The sequence below is a fragment of the Panthera tigris genome, chromosome E1, assembly GCF_018350195.1.
Source record: "Panthera tigris isolate Pti1 chromosome E1, P.tigris_Pti1_mat1.1, whole genome shotgun sequence".
In the NCBI taxonomy this organism is placed as follows: domain Eukaryota; kingdom Metazoa; phylum Chordata; class Mammalia; order Carnivora; family Felidae; genus Panthera; species Panthera tigris.
Genome location: NC_056673.1, coordinates 17,624,755 through 17,651,573, shown reverse-complemented (window position 1 = coordinate 17,651,573; position 26,819 = coordinate 17,624,755). Strand labels below are relative to the sequence as shown.

Below are 26,819 nucleotides of genomic sequence, written 5' to 3'. Positions count from 1 at the left end.
TTTGTTTCATGTCACAGGCCCTCAGAAGTTGGAACCACACGTGCCCTCTCCACTGATTCTTTCTTACTGCTCAGGACCCAGCTGTGCTGCTGTGTCAGCCTGAAGGCATTATGGGGCAGAGAAGTCCATTGGCATATGGCAAATGAATAAGGCTTTGCTCTGACCAACATCGTCATTTGCAGTGGAGAACAGGAACAGGTGGTGGGCTAGAGAGGAAAATAATACTTGGCTCTGTTGACAAGTGCCAGGGGAAATAATCATTCTACACACCTTCCTCTTAGACCTTGGAGGTGAGGTCAGCCCAGAGGTTGGAAGTTGGTGCCACCTTGGAGAGCTCCAGCCCTGGCTGTTCCAGGGGAATTGAGGAGAGCTAGCAAGCAGGTGGGATACAGATGTCTTCCGAAGTGACCTCTTGTGGCTAATATAGGCACTGCACTCTACACCGGCTGGAGTTTCTCCAGCCTTCGAGGAGGCCTGTGGTAGAGCTGGGAGGTGGGCAGCCATAAGTGATCAAGACCTCTCTGTTTGAAGACTGTGGAAGTAGAAGGTGCTGGTTGCTGCCATTATTTCCTTCGTGGATTTTATCTTCTGGCTTCTGAAGTGTCCATAACTCTGTTGCCTGCCTCTTTCTCTTACTCTGGGGAGCAGCCATGCAGAGGACACCTCTAAGCGTGGGTATGCATGCTGGGAGCCAGGGCTGGACTAACACTTTCATCTCAGGAGGTGCTGGGAGCCATAGGGAAGCCATAGGGAAGGGGTACCGGTGCTACAAGTGACCAAACATGGCAAACTTAAGCAGATTCTCTCCAGCCAACTTCTTTCTGGAGCCCATGGATAGGGCTTTTGCTAAAACAGGAGCCAAGTCCCTACCCTAAGTTGCATTGCCCCTCCTCTTGATAGTCTGGATGTTCCCTGAGGCCAGGACAGACTAGGGCCTCATGTTCAGGGGTTCAGTCTCTGAATCTGGTTCCAATTTTCTAAACATTGCTAGTTGGGAAAGAAGGGGAAGGAGAGAGGCATCAGGCTTCCTGGGCCTGGCCAACAATACAGTGGCACTGAGGAGCAGCTTGGGAGTATGCCAGACTGTAGTTCTGGACCTAGCAAAGAGGAAGAAAGGAAGCATTGGGGTAGATGAGCGGTTGGATTCCTGGGCTTCCAAACCCCTGTGGGCCACCTACTGGGGCCTCTTATTTCACCTGCCATCTGTTGCACTGACCTTGTTGGAACAGTAGCCCCTGGAGTGCTGCATGTAATTTGTTTGATAAAATCTGGGAGTGATCAGTTGGTGGGTCCAGCATGCCTTCTGGTCTTGATGTCCACATCTCATTTATTTCCCAACTCCCTTCCCTCCAAGAAAGTACCATCTACCTGGCCATTGCTCTTTTTTTTTTTTTTTTTCCAAAAAACACCATTTTAATAAGGAAACAACAGAAATAGAAGATTGTTCTCTGGAGCCCAGACCCCATATAATACATTACATGTTCAAAGTGGCCTGTAGCCAACTCCTGGGTCTTTCCCTGGGTCTCTGACCCCATGTTCCATGCCAAACTCCTGGGCCCTTGTACCTCTGCTCCTCTCCAGAATATGCCTGCCCACTCCCCTTATCCCAAAACACAGTGGCCAGGAGGGGAGACTGGCAAGTGGCTGGGGTTAGAGGAGGGACTAGTGGGAAAGAAGATGTTTGTAAAGCCAGACTGACATCAGGGGAAGATCTCCTTCTCCTCAGGGTGTAGGGCTGCCAGGGCAGCAGTGGGGTGGCCTGCTTTGGTGTGGAGCATGAGTGCCTAGGGAAGCCCAACCTGAGCTTCGGGTAGGGTCCCTAAGCCCCTTAGGATCCCTTAGAATTATTGCCTCCAGGAAGCAGAACTGTCCATTCCTGGGGCCTTAGAGAAGGACTAGAGATCTCCCCACCCGAGGGGCTGATGTCAGCATGCCAGGACTACCCAGAGGTCACTGTTGACAGCAGCTTTGGCCACTAGTGATGGCCCTGTGAGGAGCACCCTGGTGCAGTTTCCACCACCATCAAGTTAACCCCGCTGCAAGGTGCCACATGCCAAGCTGGATGGTGGTCACCTGGAGAGAGGTGCTCTTCCTCGGCTTGTGGATTCCAGGCTAGAGGTCCAGGGCATGAAGGAGAGTCAGGAGAATGCTGGTTCCTGATGCGTGTGCTCCAGCTGTGCTCTGCCCAGAGGCAGATGCCCCCTGACTTGAACCCAAGGAAGGGCCCTATGTGGGCAGTGGTACCAAGAAAATGGGCCCTGGAGGGCATTACAGGTGGGGAAGGGCACAGCTTCTTGAGGGATTGGTGGCGTCTCTTCCCAGATGGTATGTACAGGAGGTGTAGGGACAGCAGGAGGCTGGAAACTCTGCTGCTGGGCTGTGATGCTGGGCTGAGCTGGCTCCTCCAGGCTGCCCCAACTAGATGGAGACTTCATATTCTTTCGTCTCCTGCAAAGTAAAGAGACTGCTTGGAGTTGGAAACTTGTATAACGGTTGCCAGCCCATAATCCACCTTCCCCAGGAAAAGGGAAAGAGTGAGAGGGTTTGGAGGGACCCTCAGGAGTACCTGCCCAAGGGAGCATAGATGAGGTCCTGGATAGGGTGCAAAGAATGGCATAGGTACTTACTCCAATTTCGTAAGTTGGATTGTCAAATGCCGACTCCACAGTAATGCGGTCATAGGGGCGGGGTCGTGTTTGGGGCAGCCGCAGGGGGCTTTTCCCCTGGAGCCTGTGGGACAGAAAATCCTGTGAGTCAGAAGTGCTGGGCAGGAGTGAGTCAGGTCTGTAGGGCAGGAAGGGAAACCGGACTCACCTAGAGAAGTAGAGGTACACACCTCCCACCAAGAGCGCCATCACTACCAATGGCAAGAAGATGGCAGCTGCAATGTGGGCGGCATCCAGGGTGCTGGAGGCAGCAGGTGTCTTGGCAACTGAAAACACAGAGGTCGGGATTGGGGCAGAAGTCCCTGTCACCCAGAGCCCATATCTGCCCTCACCTCTGCCCAGGAGAATCCAGCCACCAGCTCCCTCTAGCTAGCTAGGGGCAGGGAAAGAACTTTTGCTCTGCTGGTCCCAAACCTCTCTCTTTCTCCTCCCTCCCTGCTTGGGCAACCCATGGCCTGGGAGCTGTGAGAGCCAGGGCAGGGAGACTATTTCCCAGGCCCTCAGCAGGGGGCTCACCATCCAGGCTGCGGCCGCTGTAGAACCCATCCAGAGAGGCTGGAACAAGAGGGGGGCGCCAAGGGCAGAGGTGAGACCAATGGGCCAAACCACTAAGGCAGGGAAGAGGCTGATCATGGGAAGGATTTGTCCAAGGAGAGCCCACCCCAGCATTTGTCTTGGTGTCACCAGGTCAGAAGGATCTGGCAGAGGCTGGGGAGACCAAGGGTAACATGAAAGGGGTGGGGCCAGGGGAGTTCTGGTTCTCAGCATTTGGCCTCTTTGCCAGAGCAGCCCTGTGGAACAGGCAGGAGTTCTGAACACTCACCAGCGCTACAGATGGGTGGAGGGTCACTCCAATGTGAAGGATGCCCGGGCACACACTTGATGCTGGCCTGACCCTTCAGCACGTAGCCAGGGGCACAAGAGAAGTGGACAGTAGCCCCTGCTGGGTGTAGCCGCTTCTCAGGACTGTGGGCACCGTTCTCAGGGGCGCTGAGGCCATGGCATGGCTTGAGCTGTTCCACTGCAAAGCAGGCAGAGCCCAGTGAGGATGCCAGGCCCCTGGCCTCCAGAGGTGGCTTCTTTTATCTCCTACCGGAGGCTTCCCCTCCTACCCGTTTGACACTTACGGAGGCATTTAGGGGCCCGGTCGCTCCACTTGGGGCTGCTGGCTTGCCGGTCGTGGCAGGTGAGGACGGCACTACCCGTCAGCACAAAGCCCTGGTCGCAGATGTACTGCACGGTGGCCCCCACAGGAAATTTGGGGCTAGATATGAGGCGTCGGCTGTGCTCCACGTCCCCGGGGTCGTGGCAAGAAGTCACTATGGGTAGGGGGTGGTGGGGGAGAGCAGCCCAGGTAGAACTCCACAAAAGCCAGCCCACCCTGGCTTTATTCCAGGTCGGCCAGTATCTTCATGACACGTGGCCCTGCCGCCTGTTCGTCTGTCCCTACCATTTCACTGGTGTATCCCTTATTTTTCCTCTTCCCATCCACTAGAATCAACAGACACTAGCAGTCTCCCAGGAAGGAAATATTTGAAGTATTTGGTAGATAACCCTTTGAAAAGGTATTCATTCCCCCATTTCACAGGTGAGGAAACCGAGGCTATGAGAGGTGGAGGAAGCTCAAGGGTACCAGCCGATACCAGCCGAAGTCTGGTTCAGAATGGAGGAGAGGGGCTTGTAGCTTCCATTGAGGAAGGGAACGCAGGGAACAGGTGCACTCACCTCTCTGGCAGGAGGGCAGGTCCTCACTCCAGGTTAGGTCCCACTGGCACATGAGGACACTGGATCCTACCACCTGGTAGCCGGGGTAGCACTGGTAAGTGACCACTGTGCCGTGTACCAGCTCAGGCTGAGACGGGCTCTTCCAGCCATTGGGGATCTCAGGCAGCTCCGGACAGGTGTCATTGCGGGGCACCTCTGGGGGCACAGGGGCAGCAAGGTGCGGGCCCTTAGCGGGCACTAAATTGTCTGTGCCCGCCTTCCTCACCGTGCGGCCACTCCAGCTCCTGCCAGTTTGTCCTGGGCCTAGCCTGGCCCAGGCAGCCTCAGCAATGCATTCCTTCCTGCCCAGGGGCCCCTCCTTGCCTGCCCCTGACATCATTCTGTCTCTTCGGTTCCTGGGTTATCATGTAGGCAGGCTTTGGCTCTGCTTTCTAAAGGACATCTGCCAGTTCCTCAGTCCTGAGAGAGGGGCCGGGTAGGGTGGGAAATTGTCACTGCTGTTAAAGCTTGTCAGAAAGGCAGAAACCAACACTTTTCCTCAGTTTCCTTTTTTTGGTATGAAGGTCTTCCTGCTGCCTACCCAAATCTCTCTTGCTGCAACAGAAGGCCCCCTTTCACTGTGCGCTCGGGGAAGACTGAGAATAAGACTGGCTTCCTTCAGGTGACACCTGGGAAAGTTTCCAGCTTTCCCTTGTCAGATAAGAGCTCTCAGGCTCATTGCACTGGCCTCTCTGGCTTGCCACGATCTCTTCCCCCAGGCAGCAGGGCAGGGCAGGGGCAAACTCACCAAAGAAGTGGATGACAAAGCCCTGCTGGTAGCCCAGCACCGAGGCCCCAGGGTCTGACTGGAACTGTATGGTGACGTCGGCCATGGAGGTAAAGAGCTTGAAGTGGCCACGGGGCCCTGAGTACTGGCCCAGGACCCGGGCTGTCAGGTCGTCCCCATCATAGAAGGTAAGCACGTCACCAGGGCCTATGCGCAACCTGTGGAGGAGGACCGTCAGGGAGGATGGGCCCGGGACCCCGGGCTGGGCTGGGCAAGAAATGGCCCCAGGGCTTAGGAGCTGGCTTGGCCTAGCCCAGTGAGCACTCACACTCGGACATCCAGCATGATGCGCTTGTCCTCTTCCACGTGCACGCCCCAAATGCAGTCCTGTCCACGGCTGTAAGGCTCCGGCCAGTTGGGGGAGAGCACCACACCAGCTGAGTCTGTGATCTCCCCACTGCACACAGCTGGAAGGCAGGGGAGGCCCCGGAGGTGCGTCCCCTCGGTGTCCCGCCTCCCACCCCCAGCGCTATGTCCTGGGGCTGCCTCCTGCCCGCGGGAATACCTACCGCTGGGAGCCCCCACCTCCTCCTCCTCGAGGGGAAGCTTGAATCACACATGTCACAGGGGCCCTATGACCCCAGGTTCTGCAGCTGGCTCTCCCGTCCCCACCCTGCTCCCTTTTCCCGGCAGACCCATCCACAGGTACCTACTGACCTCGGCAGGCTGGCTCTGTCTCATTCCACTGGGGGTCATGGGGGTCGATGCACTCAATGATGATGGAGCCCTGCTCCAGGGTGTAGCCAGGGTCACAGCTGAACTCCACAGTGGTGCCCACGGGGTAGGAGGGGGCGCTGCTGCTGAAGTTGCCGTATTTGACAAAGGGCTCATAGCAGTGGCCCTGCTGGAAGGCTACAAACCAGGCCCAGCCCAGCTCAGTCGCAACCGGGGCAGACATGGGGCAGATGTTCTTCTGCCTCCCGCCCCAAGGCCTTTATGTTCTTGACCACAAATGCGTGTCCTAGGCTTGCAGCAGGGGCGGGATGCCCAGAGCACCCTACCCTGTCATGTTCGGGAGGCCGTCTTGATCGCCGTTGCATTCCCAGCACCTAGTTTTGTGCTTCGTATACACAGGGCACTCAATAAATGTTTCTTTTTTGGATTAATTAACGAAGGCATGCATGCATGAGTGGTTCTAGAATGTCTCTAGTTTTCCGTCTCTAAGGGTTGGGGCCTTTTTTGCTCCTCAGACTCGAGAGGATTCATTCTCTTGGACTGTGGAGGGCCCGGGTCCAGGCAAGGGTCTCCCACAAAAATGGGGTAGGGATCCCAAACTGGAGGGGAGGGATGGGGGGTGGGGCTAAGTGCTAGCTGAGCAAGGGCTAAGTTGGAAGGAGGGATGGTGGAATGGAGGTGGTGGGGGGAGGGTGTGAGAGAAGAGGCCCTGGGTTCAAGCCCTCCACCCCTGCGAGGCCCCAGCAGGCTCACCCTCATAGCGCAGGGCCATGCCTGCGGCTGCCCCGCTGCTGTCAGTACTGAGCTCCACGAAGAAGTGTCGGCCGGAGCTGAGCAGGCCTTCGATGGGCAGGTACTCCACCTCGTAGGAATCATACACTGGAGGGGCCTCCACATTGTCCCCATTACGGATGATGAGCCTGGGCCAGGAGAGGAGCGGCTGCACGGCTGGTCCCGTTGTCCCGGGTGGGGGTGTGGCCCACGCTTGGGTCCCCGTCCTGCCAGCGGGGCATTAGCAGGCCGCACACTCCTGTCCCACACCGGGCCAGGACCTCCCCTCACCTGTCGTCATCCTCCGCCAGGGAAACCTTCTCAAAGTGTAAGTGCAGCCGCTGGCCTTCGGGAGCCTCGAGCAGCCAGTGGCAGGTGAGATTGTTGCTGTAGTTGCCCGGGAAGCCCGGGGAGACGATGCGGCCGGTGGTGGCGTTGCGGGTCACTCCACCGCAGGCAGCTGCGAGACATGGCCAGGGCTGTGGGCTGGATCCCGGATCCCAGACCCACTGGATTCTGGATGGCCTACCAAGCGTGCCTGCCCACCCCAGCTCTTGCGTCCTCTGCATGGGGCAGCAGGGGTATTTGCTTTCATGGTCCTGAAGGTCAGTCCTTGGCCCCTGTGACCCTGCAGCCCCAGGCAGCCCGGACTCCCTACCTCCTAACCTTTCACACCTCTGGGACATTTTCCTCCTAACCTTTCACACCTCTGGGATGATTCATGTGCAATCCCTTTGACTGTGGTAGATCTGCCATGGCCTAGCCAAGGGGTCCTGGGTGAGTCATTTCCTCTCTCTGCTGACTCCTCTCGGAGGCCTTCCCCAACTCCCCCCAGGCAGACTTTATTAAAGCCCCTTACCCAGGGCTCCAGCCTTCTTGGTATATCTGCTGCTTCTACCTCATGCCACTTTTTCTAAAACCAGTTATTGTTTGGATATGTCCCTTAACTAGGACCCCCTGGGGCAAGGGCCACGTCTTTTCAGGGCAGGCACAGAGTTGGTATTCAGTGTTTGTTGAATAAAATGAGTGAATGAATATAAAAAAGAGGGCAGGACTAGAATCTGGGCTGACAGACATCTGGTGGACATGCAATCTGCCTCCTAATGTTGTGCCCTCAGCAGACATTGCTAGCCAGGACCTGGCCTCACATACTTTCTGAAATAGCATCACTACCCCCGTTGTTCCTGGGCTGACTCCTCTGGCCTGGGACTGTCCTCTTTCCAAGGGGAGGCTGAGTAGCTCTCCCGGCCCCATCACTGAGGACTTCTGGGTTACTTGGCCATGAGCTCCTGGCAGTTGAGTGGGGCCAGAGAAGGGGTTTCAAAGGCAAGCGGAGTGAGGCTGGTTCCAGGCAGCACTTTCCTCTCTTAGACACACAGCTCTGGCCCCTGCCTGCTCTCAGAGACCAGGCTGCCGTGGCGAAGACACAGCGCCTTTGTCTCCAGATGTTCAAGAGAGCAGAATCTTTTTTAATAAAGCTCCTGGGTGGGGGTGGGGGGGGGGCTTCTGGGTGGCTCAGCTGGTTAAACGACCAGCGCTTGATTTTGGCTCCGGTCATGATCTCCCAGTTTGTGGGTTTGAGCCCCTCATCGGGCACACGGAGCCTGCTTGGGATTCTCTGCCACCCCTTTCTCTTTGCCCCTCCCCTCCTCTCTCTCTCTCTCTCAAAATAAATAAATAAAACCTTAAAAAAAAAAAGCTGGAGAGAGGGCTGCGTTGATTTTCTGCTTCTCTGCAGAGAGGGCAGATGCACCTTTCTGTTTGGTCTCAGAACAGAACTGCCCTGCAAATCTGATCGTGCCCCACCCTTCACTTAAATTTGTCTGTGGCTCCCTGTGACCCCCAGGTAATGCAAGCCCAAGGTGGCATTCAAACCTTTATCAGCCCAGCTCTTTCTTGACTCAGCTTCAGCCCCATCCCATATATCCCCTTCTTTAGGCATGCCTCAGCACTTCCTCACTCCACCATGCTGCTTTCTGCCTCCACACCTTTGCATGTACTGTCTCAAGAATCCAACCCACTTCCCTGGGCTCACATTCTTGTAGTCCCTCCATGCTTTCTCCCTGGGAAGCTTTCTTTTGCTCCTTCCTCATTTTGGAGCAGCGCTCCCTCCCTTGGATCCTTCCCATGCCCTGAATTCACCCCATCACAGCACTGTCTGCGCAGAACCTGCTGTGTGCCAGTTTTCCCACTTGCCAGAGAGCTCCTTGAGGGCAGAGACCACATCTGGCTTATTCGCCTCTGCTTGTGCCTAGCACCCAGGAAGAGCTTATAAAATGAGAGAAGGCTCAAGAGCCCAAGCGATTAAAAAAAGAGCAAGAAGAACATGAGAAAAGAAAAGAAAAGGGGCGTCTGGGTGGCTCAGTTGGTTGAGCGTCCGACTTCAGCTCAGGTCATGGTCTCGCAGTTTGTGAGTTCGATCCCCATATGTGACTCTGTGCTGACAGCTCGGAGCCTGGAGCCTGCTTCAGATTCTTGTCTCTCACTCTCTCTGCCCCTCCCCTGCTCATGCTCTGTCTCTCTCTTTCTCAAAAATAAATAAATTTAAAAAAAAAATTAAAAAAGGAAAAGACGACCAAGCTGACTTTCACACTGCAGACTGAACACTCCATCTTCCTCCTGCCAACAAGCCCCTCTCCAATGACAGCAACCTCAGACTTCCTGATCATCCAGGACTGGAACCTGGGAGGAAGTCTCCTTCCGCTCGCCCCTCTTCCCTCATCTGTGTCTCTGGAACCTCTTCCCTGCTCTCCATTACCAAAGTCACTAATTTCAGACCCTCTTGCCTGGCCGGCCTCCTGGCCTCCAGACACCATCTGGCTGGCTCTCCTGAGGAATAGTTCTGAGCTCCTCCCTGGCTATTTTCTGAGTCCCTAAACACTCCCTCAACTTGTTGCCTCTGTTGTCAAAGCCTGCGCTGTTCCCTCCATTGAAATGTTAAACCTTCAATGTCACTCGCCCCAGGAAGCCTCCTAAATACCCAACTAGGAATGATTGCTTCCTCCCTGCCCAGGTCTGTTTGCTGTTCTTCACTGGTGCTTTTTACTTCCTGCTCTGGAAATTGGTGATCCGTGCGCTTCCTTCTTCTCCCACTTCCTGGAATTGTGGGCTCTTTGAGGGCACGGTACCTGTTTAATTTAGCTCTGTACTGGTGGTGCCTCTATGTCAGAAGTGGTCAAGGAGGGTGGTTGGATAAATGCTACTGAGGTGTGTGGCCAATGTCTGGCTTTCTTATGGAGACCAAATGAAGGTTCCAGGCAGGAGCAGAGAGCGGGGATGATCTCCAATGCCCACCTCCCCCCGCCCCGCAACTTACTTCCCTGTTGAGCACTGGGTCTCCTGGAGCCACTTACCAATGCAGACAGGCTCTTGGGCATCCCAGAAGGGCTGGGTGGCATTGAGACAAGTGAGGATTCTGGCACCCTTTAGCTGGTAGCCAGTGGCACAGCGGAAGCGGGCGCTGCCTCCCGGGTGGAGGCTGGTGACAGTCACAGCTCCATAAGCAGGACGCCGGGGAAAGTGGCAGTTCAGGAGATAGGCTGCAGAGAGAAAATGAGTGACTGTGTGTGTGTGTGTGTGTGTGTGTGAGTTGTGGGGCTGAGTCATAGCCAGGGCAAAAGGGGCCTGCCACAGCCTGCCTGGAGGCATCACTCGGGGCCAGAGGAAGCACCAGGAATTCCAGAAAAGACTCTGATCCCCTCAGAAGGTGCCAGTGAAATGTCCAGCAGCCTAGGCTGGTTAGTGGAACAAGCACAGAGCTGGAAGTTAGAAGGCTTGGGTTCTGGTCCAAGCTTTCTGACACTTTTGGCAGATTAGCCTTTCTGTGTCCCACCTCATTTGTTAAATGAGATTCAAAATGCCAGCTACCTATGGGGTTATTAAGAGAATAGAGGGGATAGTATTTTATTCAGTTTGGTATCCCTGGAATGTAGCTGATAGCACATCTTTATGAAACAGTTATTGAAAGGGGCGCCTGAGTGGCTCAGTCGGTTGGGCGTCCAACTTTTGCTCAGGTCATGATCTCACAGTTTGTGAGTTCGAGCCTTGCATCAGGCTCTGGGCTGACTGACTTGGAGCCTGGAGCCTGCTTCTCTCTCTCTCTCTCTCTCTCTCTCTGCCCCTCCCCTGCTAGCACTCTGTCTCTCTCTCTCTCTTAAAAATAAACATTAAAAAAATTAAAAAAAGAAGTGTTTATTGAATGACTTATAGATATGAAAGCACTTGAAATAATAAGTCTATCCTGATGTACTGATATTATTTTTCCTATAGGGGACGAATAGGAATTACAGCCAGAACGATTGAAGTCAGACAGTAAAAAGCTTTTCCAGTATTCATTGGCAAGGGCTGTGGACTTCTTTTAAAAACAGGATGGGGCGAGGGTGGGGAGGCAGGGAACGCCTTCTTGGAAGTTGGGGGAAGGACAAGTTGCCTTGGGAAACTTGGGAACTTTTGGAATTGTCATACCAAGTGTGACCGGATGGTGGCAGCAAATCCTATAAAACAACCTGGCAAGTCCTAACCTGGAGCCAAGCTGGGGTGATAGCTAAAAATGGAGGTCAGCGCTTGGGTCGGAGAGGTGGGAAAGAAGGCCAGAGGGGTCAAGGAGACAGGCTGAATGAAGCCTTGGGCTACAGAGTCTGAAAACTCTTGGGGGTCGTGAGAGGGATGGGGATTGTCTAGACTGAGGATCTTGGGTGGAGGGGCCCACCCTTACTGGTGGCACTAGGTGGATGGGAAGAGAGGTCAAGGCAGGAACTCTGCTGGCCTCTGTGTGATTTGTGTGAATAGAAAAAGGGGGGTTGCCTCTGGGCAGAACAGAATCCAGAAATGAGTTTTGTGATTTTCACCTCTCCTGGTTGTAGTTACCGGGCTTGTGAAAAGAGAGAGGATGATTCACTTTCTTCCATGTCTCATGGCCAACGAGTGGTTACTTGTGATTGGCAAGGCAGGACAGGGCGGCACTTAGGGGGTGGTTCTGGGGTCAGACTGCCTGGGTTTGAATATAGGCTCCCCTACTTGCTGTGCCACCTTGGGCAAGTTGCCTAACTTCTCCATGCCTCAGTTTCCTTGTTTACCCACCCATTTAGAGTATTGCATCCAGTGTTATGTGAGAGGTTAACTGAGAGGACCTGTGTGCAATGCCTGGCACAGAACAAAAACCAAATGTACCAGCCTGCTGTTATTGTTTATAATCTTGATTGATACAAGCACCTCACATCTGCAGGCACCTTCCAGTTTCTAAAATGCCTTCATGTTCTTCTTGCTTGATGTCTATAACACGTTTGGGAGGCAGGAAGGCAAGCTATGGGTTAGTAACTCATTTTCAGGTAGGGAACACTAAGGTTCAGAGAGACTGAGGGACTTGCCCTCATCATGCAGCCAGTGAGTGGTAGGGTGGGCACATGAAGATCCTCCCTCTAGAGCCTTCCATGTCCCCTCTCCCACCTGCTTCCCCAGGTGAAGTAGAAACCTGGGCTCAGGAGTCAGAGAAACCTGTGAGCAACAGACAAGCCTGCCCTGGGTGGTTGGTTACTGTGGTGGCCGCTTACAATGATCTGGGGACAGACCTGGGGAGGGATGGGGAAAAGAGGGTGGGGCACCCTACCCAGAGTGCAGAAGAGAGGGGTGACACCCAGGGAGGTCTAGGCCACGAGTCAGATGTACTTAAATCTTTCCTGGGAGTTCCTATCACAACTCTGGGAAGGGAGGTCCCCCATTTCACAGATTAGGAAATTGGGCTGGGATGAGGTGAGAGCAGGAGGCGGGGGGCAGATGAGGAAGCCCCCAGACTCCAGAGAGGCCACTTCCCGGGAGGAGCTTCCTCCTGTTGCCATGACTACCGTTCCCAGGGAGCCTGGATGACTGCAATCTGTTGAGCTATTTTCTCTCTGGCGTCTGTTTCTGGGGCCAAGTCCAGTGCCAGGAATGCTCAGGAGGGAGGAGGGGCATGCCTGGCAGGGCCCTCTGCTTCCTCACCCTGCCTGAGGCTGTGGGAGGGGAGGTGGAACTTGGATTCTGCAGATGAAGCCCTTGTGGGGGCCCATGCTTGTGATCTCCAACATTATCTTGGACAGCTCCGGCAGTGATGTGGGTACTAGTCCCCTCGCCCCCTCTTCTGGCACCCTCTTTCTCCAGCCCAGGGAGACACGCGTGTGAGCACATGCTCCTCCTGTTCCCATCTCTGGGATCAGGGCTAATTACAGCCTATAATTAGGGGAATTACACTCATTAAGGAAAGAGCTGATCATTGACAAAAACTGGGCCGAGGAGGGAGGGCTTCTGGGAGCCGAGCAGGAGGCAGGGCTGGGCCAGCTTTCCTAGCCCCTCCTTGGGGTCTGCACCCCTTGCCAGGCCTCCAGCTCCCTGCCTTCCAGCCACCGTTGTCTGGCCCAACAGAGAGAAGGTCCAGGGTTTTGTGCGAAGGAATTTGCGGCAAGAGAGAAGGTTACCGTGGCGTGAAATTATGCCCACTGCTAGGGAGGATTGATGAGCCACTAGGGAGGCTGGCCCTTGCCTCAGTTGGCCCCTTGCCTCTGCCAAGACCCTGGGCAGCCCATGCCCACCGCCAGGCTCCATGCTGCCACACCAGACTGCTCTCCCAGTTTGGGTGGAGAGGCTAGAGAGGGGCAAGTGCTTCTTAGGTGGTTCCAGCATCTGTGTCTCCAGCGCCTGTCCTCCTCCCTGGGCTGTGGACCCTGCGGAGCTGCAGAAGGGGGCCCCTATTGATAATGCAGGGCAATGCCATAATTGTTCACACCAATTATTTCCCCATTAGCACTCCCAGTCTGAACCGGTTACCCTGTTACAGCAGTACAAGGGGTCAAGAAGACTTTGCCTGGGGAAAGGGGGCCAGGCGAGATGCTGATGGAAGAGGGGCAGAGGCAAGCCCCTTTTCCTCCCTTTCCCATCCTGCCAGCTCTTTAATATTTGTTTCGGTTCCTTCATGGAGCATACTAAGTTCATGGAACATCCTAAGTGCTAGGCACTTCACATGAACCCTTTTGTATAATCCTCATCATGACTTTATGGAGTAGGTATATTGGTCACATTGTACAGCGGAGGAAAAGAAGGTCACAGTGGTCAAATGACCTGTCCAAGGTCAACCAATGGGAAGGAGATTTAGACACAGATCTTCCCATCTCCTGAGTCTGTGATTTTCCCATTATATCTTGCCACTCCCTTATTTCCAGAGGTGTTCTGAGCTGACTGGGGTCTGAGACAGGTCTAGGGTGAATGAGGCAGTTCAGGAAGCCCAGGTTGGTAGCAAAGGACCTCCCGTTGGTCATTATCAAGTCCCTTTGACCTTGACCCCCTTGAATTTGGGGGAGATGGCTTTTATTGTTATTGCTTAAGTGTCTGCCTCCCCTAGAGATTCTGAATTCCTTGAGGGCAAGGACTTGGAGAGTTCATCTTGATATTGTCAGTGTCCAGCACAGGCCTGGCAAAGAGGAGATGCCTAGGAAAAGTTTACTGAATGAACGAACGAATGAATGAATAGATGGCAAGGGGCACCCCTGAGGCTACCTGGTTCTGTGTCGGGCCCCTTCACCACCAGTTCTTTTACAGGGTAGTAGGTGGAGGAAGGAAGGTTCTGGAGGTGTCTGATGTGTCTCTGTACAACTAAACAATCACCTTTGGTTGTACAGAGCTTCACTGGGCATCTGTGCCTGTCCCCCGTCTCCCCTCCACCCCCTATACACACTATAATAGCGCCAGAGATCCCGAGGAGGGCACCCAGTCTGGGCTGGTTCCTCCCTCCGCTGCCCAGGCCTACCTTGGTAGTGGAAATGGAAGGTGCCAGGCCCAGCAGGTGGTGGGAGGCTCTGGAACCTCAGTGCTGCTTGGTGGGTGGGGCTACGGATGACCTGGCCCCTCAGCAAGAAAGACTGGTTGGCCAGGGGCAGAGGGTCGGGCCCCCCCAGGCCCTCCACAGTCACCACCTCCCCCTCTCGGAGGCTGATGTTCTGGACCTGTGGTGGGATAGACACAGCAAAGCAGAGCAGTCAGGCTTCTTCCTGCTGACTGAGCCCTGCTGCCCACAGGCTCCCAGAGGCCCCAGGCACGGCCAATCCTCAGGGCCGCTTGGCTCCTTGAGCCCTCAGGCCCCGAACTAGGCTCTCGAGTGCAGGAGAAGCTCATTTCACTTCCCGGTAACCCCGTGAGCCGGGATCTGAAGTTCATACCCAAGGTCACATAAATATTATTAGCAGAATTGGAATTTGTAAGCATGTCTTTCTGTCTCCAAAGCTTTTCTTTTTCTTTTCCTTTCCTTTCTTTTTTTTTATATATTTTTTTTAATGTTTATTTATTTGTGTGTGAGAGAGACAGAGTGTGAGCGGCGGAGGGGCAGAGAGAGAGGGAGACACAGAATCCGAAGCAGGCTCCAGGCTCTGAGCCGTCAGCACAGAGCCCGACGCGGGGCTCGAACTCACGAACCGTGAGATCATGACCTGAGCCGAAGTCAGATGCTTAACTGACTGAGCCACCCAGGCACCCCTCTTTTCTTTTTTTTAATTTGAGAGAGAGAGAACATGTGTGAATGGGGAAGAGGGGCAGAGAGAGAGAGAGAGAGAGAGAGACAAAGAGAGAGAATCCCAAGCAAGTTCCATGCTCAGTGCAGAGTCTGATGCGGGGCTCCATCCCACGATCCTGGGATCATGACCTGAGTCGAAATCAAGAGTCAGAAGCTTAACAGACTGTGCCACCCAGGCGCCCCATCTCCAAAGGTTTTCAATGACACCAGGACACCTGCTGCTTCCTATCCCTTCACTTCTCTGGGCTCAGTTTTCTCTTCTGTAAAGTGGGGTGGAGTAGGTATGTTGAACTAGATAGGTGTCCAAGGGCCCGGCCAGCCATGTGAGGTCTTAAGCATCAGATCCATGTGCCCAGCTTCCCCTGGACACCCCCTGCTGGACCCCACATCCAGCCTGCCCCACACTGAGCCACCCCACACCCAGCCAGCAGCTTCCCTCACCGTCCATGTGCATGCCCAAGTTAGAAACTGGCATCTGGCCTCCTCCCTTATACTCTGCATCCGATCAGTCATTCAATCCTGTCTGTTGGACCCCAATTTTCTTATTACTCTTCATCCCCCTGCCACTTCCCAGCTCCTCACAACTATTACTCACTGGGATCACTGCGGCCGCCTCTCTGCCTGCAGGGCTTCACCCACTCCTCCCTCTGCATCAATACTTCCTGAACTGCAGCCAGCTAACAGCTCCAACCCGTGGCCCGTCGTAGAGCTTCCTTGCTGAAATCCTCTGGTGGCGCTCCGTGGAGCCCGCAAAACCCCCACTATCTAGTCCTGATGCCTTGCCGTGGCCCTCGGGGCCCTGCCCAACTTGGCCCCTGCGGTCTGTGCAGCCAGGCCTTACGCTGTGCGCCTGCACTTCTCAGCCATCAGTGTCTCTTCTCTGGGCCTCTCTCTCTTTTTTAAAAATGTTTATTTATTTTGTTAGAGGGGGTCGGGGAGGGGCGGAGAGAGGGGAGAGAAGGGATCCCGAGCAGGCTCTGTGCTATCCGTGGAGCCCGACGCGGGGGCTCGAACTCACGAATTGCGAGGTCGAGAGTCGGATGCCCAACTGACTGAGTCGCCCAGGTGCTCCTCTGGGCCTCTTTTTCCAGTCTTCCCTCTGATTGTCCCAGGCCTCTCTGCCACCACCCCAATCCTCAGGCCCTCAATCCCTGGATCATCCTTCTGGGCTCCATGCCTTCATTCAGTCAAACAAGGATTGGACAGCAATAGACTGCCCAGAGGGGAAGTGGCAGTGTGGCCTGGTACAAGGAGCCCAGAGATCTGTTCCTTCCCATATGTCCCAGTTGGCCCTTTCTCTCTATCCCTTAGCTCTGATCACCTCCTGCACATTTTTTCTCACCTGGAGAATGGCCTTGCCCCCTCCCATCCCCAGCTCATCTCTGGGTCCTGGCTGGCTCAGATCAGATTATGTCTCTCTCCTACCCTGTTCGCGACCTCAGACTGCCCAGAGGACAAGGTCCAAACCTCCCAGCTCACAGTTGGCCCCAGTGGCTTTGCCAGCCTCGCTTACCGGCACTGCGAGCAGAGGCTACACCTCCCCCCCGCCCCTCTGGACATTTGTATACGCAGGACCCTGCGCAGGGAATGCCCTCTCTTCTTGCCCTGCTGCTGAAGCTGGTCATTCTTTCAGATCTCAGGACCACCACCCTCTGCCTCCCAAGCCAGGCCAGTCCATTCCTTTGCCTCAGGGCCTCCCCACCTCTCTGTACCTCTCCATTAGAGCCCAGGGTGGCGTTCGGGGTCACAATGCCCTCTTCAACGGCCAGTTGCAATAAATCTGTGTGGAGAGAGTGACTGTGTGGACAAGGGGAGGTACATTCCTCGCCAGATCCCTGTGAGCTGAGAAGCACAGAGGATGATGGATGCCAAGCCCAGCCGGATCCAAGGAGACAGTCACGCTCTGGGCCCCTCAGACTGTGGGTGCCGAGGACAGATGTGCCCCGGGGACTCCTCTGTCTGGGAGAAAAGACCTAGTGGGTCTTTGGGGCCAAAAAGAAGGCTCAAGGCGGGGTGCTGGACCGGCAGTGTTGCCTCTCCGCGGGGCGCTCTCTTACGGGGCACGTTCGTTCGGGTGGAGGCTGCCTGACCATCTGCCGGGGACATTCCTCAGGGAATTGCTGCTGCAGGCAGAGGCTGGATGAGGTCCCTTCAAACTTGGAGATTCTGTGATTCTAGAGTTGGGCAAACAAGACTCACACACGTGGAATCTGTAATTATCGAGAGACGCCAGGCAGCATATAATTCCGACTTAAGTGGCGCTGAATGCATGCAGCAGGAATCCTCTAGGGGGGAACGGAGGGATTGCAGGCTCAGGGAGAGCGTGGAGCAGGCGGGTCTGAGAGGTCCTGGGGAGGAGGAGGAAGGGAGGACATCGCTGCAGGGAAATGAACGTAGCCTTTTTCCTAGTTCCCGTAAACGTCCCTTGACCTACAGCTTCCAGCTCCTGACCCCGCTGTTTTGCCACCAGCGGAGGCAGCCCCACGATAACAATGACCGTTTACGGAGCACCTACAATGTGTCCAGCCTCGTTCTGTTTATAGATAGGATTTCGCTCTCACCACACTTCCATAAGGTAGGTGGTCAGATCCCCCGTAAGTAAACGTAGGCTCAGAGAGGCTAAGGAACTCAGCAAAAGGTCACAAAAAGCGTTAAGTAGCAGAATCTTGCTTTGCTGGAGGCAAAGGCAATTCCTTCCCTCCCCACCTCATGGCGGTGTTACCTGCAGAAAGCCATCCAGACATCCAGGTGTCCATACATCTGTATTCCCAGACCCCAGGCTCACCGGGTTTAGCGTGGGGTGGGTCTTGGCCAGATCTGGCTTTTTCCAAGATGTTGAGATTTATGTTCTCAATAGCCATCCTTTGACCCCACCCCCGAAGCCCGGGGTAAAACTGGGAAAACTGGGAACTGAGGGCCCTGGCCCCCTCTGATCAAGAGAAGGCATAGCCCCCTCCAGCCAGCCTGGCTTTCAGCCCAGCTTGGCAGTGAGGGTTGCCATGAGATCACAGAAGGGAGTGGGCCTGGGTTGCCCAGGGATCACATCCAGAGGGCACCCTGTTCTCCGCGAGAGGCTGTCTGTGCAGCCCTGGTCCCTTGGGTTCCCAGCACCCACTTGCAGGCCTGCTGCAGTGGCTGCAATGTAATTTGTCACTTGTTTGAAGGCCAGGCCTGACAGGGGCCAGACAGGGCTGAGTGTTGGACAAGGAGGGTGATGAAGTCTTGATGCAATTTGCAGGCATCTGAAGAGCTTGGGAGACAGATTGAAATGTCAGCTCTGCTCACAAGGGCTGTCTTCCCACACCCCTAGCCGGTGACAAGAGTGGGAGCTGGGGGCCAAGCAGGGGGGAAATAGAGCTGAGGGAGGCGAGGACAGTTCCCCCAGGACCCTGTCTAGCACTGCCCGGCTTCCAGCAGACCATGGGGTCAGTTCAAGGGAGGAAATACAGCCTCTTTGAGGAGGCTGACTCTCTCCTGAATGGGAGGTAGGGAGGATTTAGGTTGTGCTCTGCCAACCCCAGACCATCAGCCTTGACTGGCCTGTCTGTCCCCATGGAAGCCGCCAGTCGGGTCTCCAGAACATGCCCTGATGGTATGATTCATAGATGGGATGGTGCCACCATCCCCCAAGTAAAACCCTGCACAGGCGGGTGGGCTCAAGGATGATTCTGGTGTGTGAGCCCCACCCCTGGCACCTGAGCCCTCAGCCCCCAGAAGTTGGCCACAGGCCCTGCTCCACTAAACCCTCCTGGTCACCAACACCCATGCATATACTCTGACATAGACCCAAGTTGATGCACACAGCCTCCTCGAACACTTGGCCTGGCACACGGGTGCCCTCACACCCACGTGCTCCCCCACACCCTCGTGCTCCCCACGCCCACGTGCTCCCCACGCCCACGTGCTCCCCCACACCCTCATGCTCCCCACACCCATGTGCTCCCCCACACTCTCGTGCTCTGCCCATCCCTGTGCCTCTCCACTCCAAACAATATTATGATAATCACAATTTTTCCCATGAGACCCTTTACCATTTTCAAAGCTTTTGCACATCCATTATCCTCTCAGATCTCACAAAATCTCAACAAGGGAGGCAGAGCAGATTGCGTTTACCTCCACTCTATAGATAAGGGAATCTTGTAATCAGAGATGTTGAGACTTCCTCTTTGGGTCACCCAGTAAATCCAAAGCAAAGCCGGGACTCCAGGCCAGGACCTCCGATTCCTGGTCCAGTGCTTTGTCTTCATGCACAGCGCCCCAGGCCCTGCTCCCAAACTGGAGGAATTCGAGGTGGGTGTCTTGCAGGAGCAGGCAGGGCTGAGTTGAGAAAAGGGATTGGGTAGAGCCCCCCACCAACAGTCCCCAGCTGAACTCCCTTTTTAGATTCACCACACCTGCCCAATCGCCTGGGCCGGGGGAAGAACAGGTGCTCTTAAGTCCTGGAATCAAACCCTGGCTCCATCACTGACCACTTGAAAGGGCCTTGGGCAGGTCACGTGACCTTTGTGAACCCCAGTTTCGTGTGTGAAATGGGATGGCTGTACCCACCTGATAGGGCTGTAAGGATTAAGTTAGATCCTACCTGTAAGGGGCTTAGCACAGAACAAGCACAGCTTAGTCCTCTTCCCCTTTCCTGGGGAGATCTGGGCCCTACCCTGGTAAGACCATGGCTCTTGCCATGGTGACAGCTGTCACCAAAAGACCCTTAGCCTCAGGTCTGCCAGGCTCTGCCTAGGAGGCACTGGACCTGGGAGCCGCCCTCTCTCTGGCTCAGGCTCTACAGCTGTGAGGAAGCAGGAAGCAGGGTCAAGTGCTTGAGGGGCTACTGTCCAGTCTGGCTTATGAGGGAAATTCCTGAACCCAAAAAAGGAGACCTGCTCAGAAGGACTGGCTGGGAGGGCCCTTCTGCATCATTTGGTGCATCTCCTTTTACAGAGAGGGAAACCAGTCCAGAAAAGGCCAGGGGCTCTGCTCAGGTACCAAGAGATGGGCTGCAGAGGCAGGACTGGAGCCCCAGTCCCACATGACAGCCTCTGTGCTCTTGTCGGAACTGATGCCTGTTCACAAGCTCTTATGAGCTTGAGTCTGCCTTGGGGATGGGGAGAATGGCCTAAACCCGTGGGGCTAGACCTGCCTGTGCCCCTGAAACTCCCCTCAGATTAGCCTTCCAGGAGCCAGAAAAGAGGAGGTTGCCCAGAAACCTCCTGGGCCGAAGGTTGACTGGCTACCCTACTGGTGTCCACATCAGGCCTGGTCCCAGTGTTCCGGCTATCATACTGGCAGCTGACCTGGCACGGGAGAGCTGTGTTCCAGTGCAGCCACCTGGGGCACGAGGGTAGGGACTATGAGCAGCTGTGCCCAGGCTCCAGATGGTACAGAGAACAGCCAAGCCAAGATGGAGGCTGGCAGTGGGAAGGCTCTTGGAATGCCAAGTGCAATGAGAGGCACACGCCAGGCCCAGAAAGGCCTGGAGCCCTCGGGGGAGACCGGCTGCCCGGAGAAGGGATGGGACCCCCATGGGCCATCCTGAAGGGGCTTCTCTGGGTCTCACCAGAAAGAGCCTAGCCCAGTGCCTGACCCCAGCTGACACAGGACAACCTCCTCTGATTACGGAGGGCCTGGCCTGTCTCCTTCCTGTGGGCGGCTCAGACGTCCAGCCTCACCCATAGCTGCAGGACCCCGAAGGGAGGGAGGCAGGGTGATGAGGGGCTGTGGTCCAAGACATGAAGAGCTGGGGCGTTAGGGATTCTGGAACCCGTGAGGCTGTTCCTCATGCAAAGGGTCTTGTCTGGGGCCCCGGACTTTAGCCAGGGTTGTGGTCACATGGCAGGGGCTCAGCATGGTGTCGGGGATGTGACTTGTGGGTCCTTAACATGCTCTTCTCCTCTCACGGTTTCTCTCATCCCTCCTGCCTGGATTCCATCCCTTCTACCTACCCTGAGCCATCCCTGTGAATTCATGGAGGGGCAGGCAGGGACTTACCCACAATGGAGAGAAGCCACAAGCCTTTCCCGTCTCAAGGAGCCACAGGCACCCTCTAGGCCTTCCAGCTGCCTCACCCATTTCATCCCCTACTGCCCTGGGCAGAAGAGCCCTGATTTCAGGCCTAGCGCCTGGCAGGAGTGCAACCCAGAAGCCCCTAAGTTCACCTTCTGTTCCTGTGCAATAAAGTCACCTGTCCCAAACTGCCTGGCAACCTTCAAACGGCCAGTCTGACATACCCGCTGCTTCTCAGCCCAGGCTTGTCTGCTGACCTCTCATCTGTCAGGCCCCAGAGCAGGTCTCATTGCCTCCAGAAATCCTTCTCCGGCCCTCCAGGCCGGTGAAGCGTGCCCCATCCTGGCATTCCCACAGTCCCCTGTGCTTCCCACTCCATCCTGACGGCGCCGAGCTTTCTGTTTAGGACTTCTGTCTCCCCCAGGAACTGTGTCTAACACCAGCACAGGGTCTGGCACACGGTAATTGCTCAGTTTACATTTGGAGAATGGATTCATTCACCAAACCACATTAGTTACTGATTAACTGAGTGACTTAGGCAATTCCCTGTCCTTGCTAGCCTCAGTGTTTCCCACTCTCCATGGGTACTGGTCTGCAGTATCCGTAATTCTTCAGGTTCCAAAGCCACCTGCGTGGTGTGGCAAGGAGGCCCAGACAGGGGTAGAGGTTGCCAGAACTGGCCCTGGAAGGAGACGGACCTTAACTCTCGCTTCAGCCCTGGCTGATTCTGCCCCTTCCTTCCTGGCCCTTCCTGCCGTGGCCTCAGACTCTAAGTCAGACCACCGGGGCCAACAGGGTCCCCAAGGACTCTGCCCCATGGTGGTGAGGTAGAGGTGGTGAGGCAGCCAGTACCTGCCTGCCACATTTCCACACAGCGATCCAGGGCTGTGGCAGGGCTTCATCTCAAGGTTGCCTGGTAACAGCTTTTGCATTCTGATAAAAAAAAAAATGTGGCAGCACCAGACAACAGACACAGGGCTTATATGGCGGCGGGGGGGGGGTGGGGGGGTGGGCGTCTAGGGTGGGGCTCGTTCCCCGGGCCGTGGCATGGCCGGGGGCAGGCAAAGCCGGCGTCTTGCTCCTGGTGGAGAGTACCAGGACTGGGCCTAGCCTGGCCCAGCGGGCTTCAGTGGGGACGGTAGGCTCGGGGGGCAAGCGCAGCCAGCTCGGGCCTGCAGGAGGGCACCCAGCCTGGCATCTGCCCCTTCCCATCCCCTTTCCCACACCTGCAGCTGGCGCCTTCCACCCGGTGAGCCACAGCCGGTGCCACCTCTCATTAGGTGATGATTTTACATTAATTACCTTAATTAAGCGGCACTGAGTGCTAATGGCTCAGGGGGGTGGTGGTGGCTTCTCCTAATTACCCTCCCAGTCAGCCCAGAGCGAGGGGCACACGGCTTGGCAGAGCAGGAGCAAACAGTTACAGAAAGGAGGGGAGGGACCCACCAGTGGTGGGAGAGGGGCCCCTCCCCCCGCCACTCCGGCCCTGGCTCGGAGACCTGGACCTGACATCTCCAGGACAGGTGTAGCCGGCCCAGATCCAGAGGCTTTGGGATGTGTGGGGAGCAGGCCAGGAGCTGGGAGCAAGCAGCACCGCCCTGTTTCCTGGACTCCTCTGCCCCCTTCTCTGTGCTCCTCAGTCACCTGCCTGGTTCCCTCAGCTAGGCTGAATGCCTCTCTCCACCTCCATTCTGTCTCCAGACTCAGGCCAATGTCACCACATTCCTTCCTTCCTCCATCCATCTGTCCAGTCAGTCAGTCCATGGAGACCCCATGGCGGGCCCTATACTCCAAGGTACCCCTCAAGGAGCTCATGGTCTAGCTGGGGAGCTGGCTAGCTATAAACAGGCCCACAGGACAAGGCGTTGGGAGAGAATTCACAGAGAAAGTGACACCAAGGGTGAGTCCTGGGAGGGGACAGTAGGATGACTCTTCTGGGCAGAGGGACGAGCACATCCAGTCGGGGCTTGTGAGGAAAGCGGGCTTGGCCCACCCAGTTAGCTGCATGTTGCTTAGTGCAAAGGGGCAGTGGACAATGAGGGAGGAAGTGGCTAGACATGGGTCAGAGGGACTGGCCATGATTCAGAGGCCCCTGGGGAGGTGTGGTGGGGGAGGATTGATTTCATATGGGAAACACTACTGCAGCAGAGGGCGCTGGCTGGCTCAGTTGGAAAAGCATGTGACTCTTGATCTCAGGGTCGTGAGTTCAAGCCCCACATTGGGCATAAGAGCTTACTAAAATTAAAATAAAATAAAATAAAATAAAATAAAATAAAATAAAATAAAATAAAATAAAACAAAATAAAATAATAAAACAAAATAAAGATGACTACAGGGGCGCCTAAGTGGCTCAATTTGTTAAGCGTCCAACACTTGCTTTCAACTCAGGTCATGATCTCATGGTCTGTGAGATCAAGCCCCTCATTAGGCTCTGTGGAGACAGCATGGAGCCTGTTTGGGATTCTCTCTCTCCCTCTCTCTTTAACCCCACCACGCATGTACAGGTGCCCTCTCTCTCTCTCTCTCTCTCTCTCAAAATAAATAAACATTAAAATAAATGACTACAGTGGAGGTGGAGGACAGTGGGGGCAATCATGAGTGGGGTGACCAGTGAGGCAGCCACTGCATCATCTGGGGGAAGGATGATGGAGGCTGGACCATGTGGTGGTTGTGGGGATGGAGGGGAGAAGCAGGCAGATCTGAGTTTTGGGGAATGTTATGATAGAATGTGCACAGGGGTAGACAGGACCCAGAGATGAGGGAGAAAGAAGGGCCAGGCTGACCTGCAGCCTGGTTCCAGGTGCCATCCACCTTGCACAGTGGTGGCCCTGTTCCATGTTTCTGATGGGTTAGGGTCCATCTCTAAGGTTAGGAGTGGTGCGGTATGCAGGTTTGGGGGAGCAAGAGGGAAGAGTTGGGTTTGAGGTGCATGGGGGTGGAAGAGCCTATGGGATATCCTTGAGGACCTTCGGGCTCAGGTTTGAGGATTAAAAGAGTCTTCATCCCAGGGAGGGATGAGATGGCCCAGAAAGGGCAGGTGGCAGGAGGCTGGGACTGTGGGTCTGACTCGCCCACCAGCTGACGGTGCACCACGTCTGTCTCCCTCACCTCTGCACCCCAGGAGTCAGCACAGGACCTGGCCAGAGGAGCTGCTCAGGGAGTATTTGCTGAAGGCATGAGTGAGTGAATGAGAGAGTCATTGACGCTGCATGGCTCTCTCGAGCCCAACCACACAGCCCTGAGTTCTTGCTACTCAGTCACATAAATTCAGAGACTCACCCAATCCCCTGCCCCTCCAAGGGTAGAGCCCCTCCTCAAGCTCTTCTGAGCTCCTGGGGAAGAGCATGGGCTCGCCTGCCCCTCCTGCAGCCCCTTTCAACCTAAGGCATTACTGGTCGGGCACAGTAGCTCTTTAGTCCCTGGTGCATAGGGCAGAAACTGGCCAAGTTTTGGGTCCAGCCCTGGCTCTAGGCCCCCCTCCAACTGATGCCCCTGAGCATCCCCACCTCCCCCGATAGCCAGCACCTTTCTGGAAAGATAATACACCAGCCCCAGATTTGTCTCCGCCAGATCCAGGCTGCTTACCTTGATTTCTACGCCGTAGCCAGGGTAGACGGAGATGTAGTAGAAACAGTCCAGGCCGACATCAATAGGTGAGCTGGGGGCCATGGGGGAGTCCAAAGAGCCCTCTGGGCCTGAGAAATTCCAGCTACAAGGGCCTGGGAGGCAGGAGGAAACAAAAGGCTAAGCCCAGCTCTGGTGAAGTTGGTTCAACCAAGGCTGATCAGTGTGTGTGTGTGTGTGTGTGTGTGTGTGTGGGGTGAAGCCCGCCTCTTGGGACGTCTATTCCCCTGTTGAAAGAAGGGACCACCTTTTCTTGAGCACCTACTATGTGCAATCTTAGCTCAGTTCTCACAAAGGCTCACTGAGGTCCGTCTTCTTACCACTATTTAACAGAGGAGGCTCAGAGAGGTTCAGCAAAATTCCTAGGGTCTGTTGTAGTTGCTTCCAATCAGGGTTTGAACCCAGGTCTATCTGGTTCCCATCCACATGCCTCCTACGTGCTGGCCCTTGGTGCCAAAGGGCAAGGCAGGATGGCACAGTGACAGAGACAGAGGAACGCGGGGGCCCCGCATTTCCCCGATCCCCATTTCTAGATCTGCAAGCCAGCAAGCAGCTGACCTGGTGGCTGGACGGTGGTGATGGTGGTGGTGATGATGGTGGCGGTGGTCTCCTCATCATCCCCTGAAGCTGTAGATGTGGCGATAGTTCCCTCCATCCCAAGTCCCGTGGTCTGGGGCCCAACCTCTGGAGCCCATGGCCTGCCCATGTCTCCAGGACCCTCCTGGGTTGGAGTCCATGCTCTGCTAGGGGGTGTAGTACTGGGCCTTTCCCCTGGGCCTGGGGTGGGCACTGGAGGCAGGGGAGCTGTGATACGAAGCACAGGAGCCTCTGACTCCAGGCTCCAGGGTCTTTCTCTGGACTGGGGCTGAGTGGGTGCCGCGGCCATGGCCGGAGTGGGGCTGGTGAAGACAGGGCGGCTGTCCTGGTTGGCCAGGCGGGGAAGGGGACTCGGGGTGAATGGTGTAGGTGGGTCCGGCTGGAAGGGCAGCACCGGCCTCAGCCCTGCCTCGCCCCCCTCTAACCCTTCTTGTAGGAATTCCTCGAGCAGCGGGTGGTGGTTGAGCAGTTTCAGGGTAGGGGCTGTTGTGACGAAGTGGACGCCTCGCTCCGGCTGCTCAGGTGTGGGGGCCACTGTCAGTTCCCCATCCGTCTCCTCGATGCCTGGGGCCTGCCCTTCCCCCGTGGTTGGGGTCTCTGAGGAGAGTCCTGAAATAATAACGAATCATCAGAGGTGCCCCCCTGCCCCACCGTGAACAGCGTCACCCCCAGTCCACACAGCAGGAGATCTATCTCTGTTGACGGAGAGACTTGGGGAGTGTGTTCAATGTCCAGAACCAGGAGCTATGGAGTTTGAGAGCTGGAAATGAGGGGACATCACATATCTCACGTGACAGCCTTGAGATATGTGATGTCCCCTCGTTTCCCCTCCAACACCAGAGGTGGACGCGGTTACACTATTTTCTGCCGTTCTCAGATTTGGCCTCAGACTCCTTCTCAACACAAGATGCCCAGCAACCAGCCTTGATAACTCAGACCGATAGGACAAATACGTATTTGCCATTCCTAATTGGGGCCTTCATTTTGTAGGTGAGGAAACAGGCCAAAGAAAGGAAGTGGGGGCGTCTGGGTTGAGCATCTGACTTCGGCTCAGGTCATGATCTCACGGTTCGTGAGTTCGAGCCCCGCGTCAGGCTCCGTGCTGACAGCTCGGAGCCTGGAGCCTGCTTTGGATTCTGTGTCTCTCTCTCTCTCTGCCCGCCCCCTCCCGCTCATTCTGTGTGTGTGTGTGTGTGTGTGTGTGTGTGTGTGTCTTAAAAATAATACACATTAAAAAAGAAAACAAAAAAAGAAAGGAAGTGGCTTGCTCCGGGTCACACACCAGTCAGTTGAAGACCTGAGGTAAAGCCCTTAGCAAGAGTCCAATCCCCCCACCACAGTGACTTTTCCACCTGAGATTATAGGGCTGTCAAGTTCATTTTCCGTTCTCAGTGAAGCTGCTAGT

General features: G+C 55.4%; 1 protein-coding gene across 1 annotated transcript; it reads right to left on the bottom strand.

Moving 5' to 3' along the window:
- Positions 1 to 1,596: 1,596 nt before the first annotated feature.
- On the bottom strand, positions 1,597 to 26,015 carry SEZ6 (seizure related 6 homolog). Its single transcript, XM_007076064.3, has 16 exons — positions 25,376 to 26,015; positions 24,779 to 24,912; positions 14,438 to 14,633; positions 10,017 to 10,202; positions 6,955 to 7,123; positions 6,646 to 6,812; positions 5,875 to 6,069; positions 5,486 to 5,624; positions 5,179 to 5,375; positions 4,392 to 4,586; positions 3,794 to 3,985; positions 3,490 to 3,687; positions 3,183 to 3,221; positions 2,815 to 2,932; positions 2,628 to 2,730; positions 1,597 to 2,464 (listed from the first exon to the last, which is right to left on the bottom strand). The coding sequence occupies exons 1-16, from the start codon at positions 25,701 to 25,703 to the stop codon at positions 2,432 to 2,434; spliced, it is 2,589 nt and encodes an 862-aa protein (XP_007076126.1). The 5' UTR covers positions 25,704 to 26,015; the 3' UTR covers positions 1,597 to 2,431.
- Positions 26,016 to 26,819: the final 804 nt, after the last annotated feature.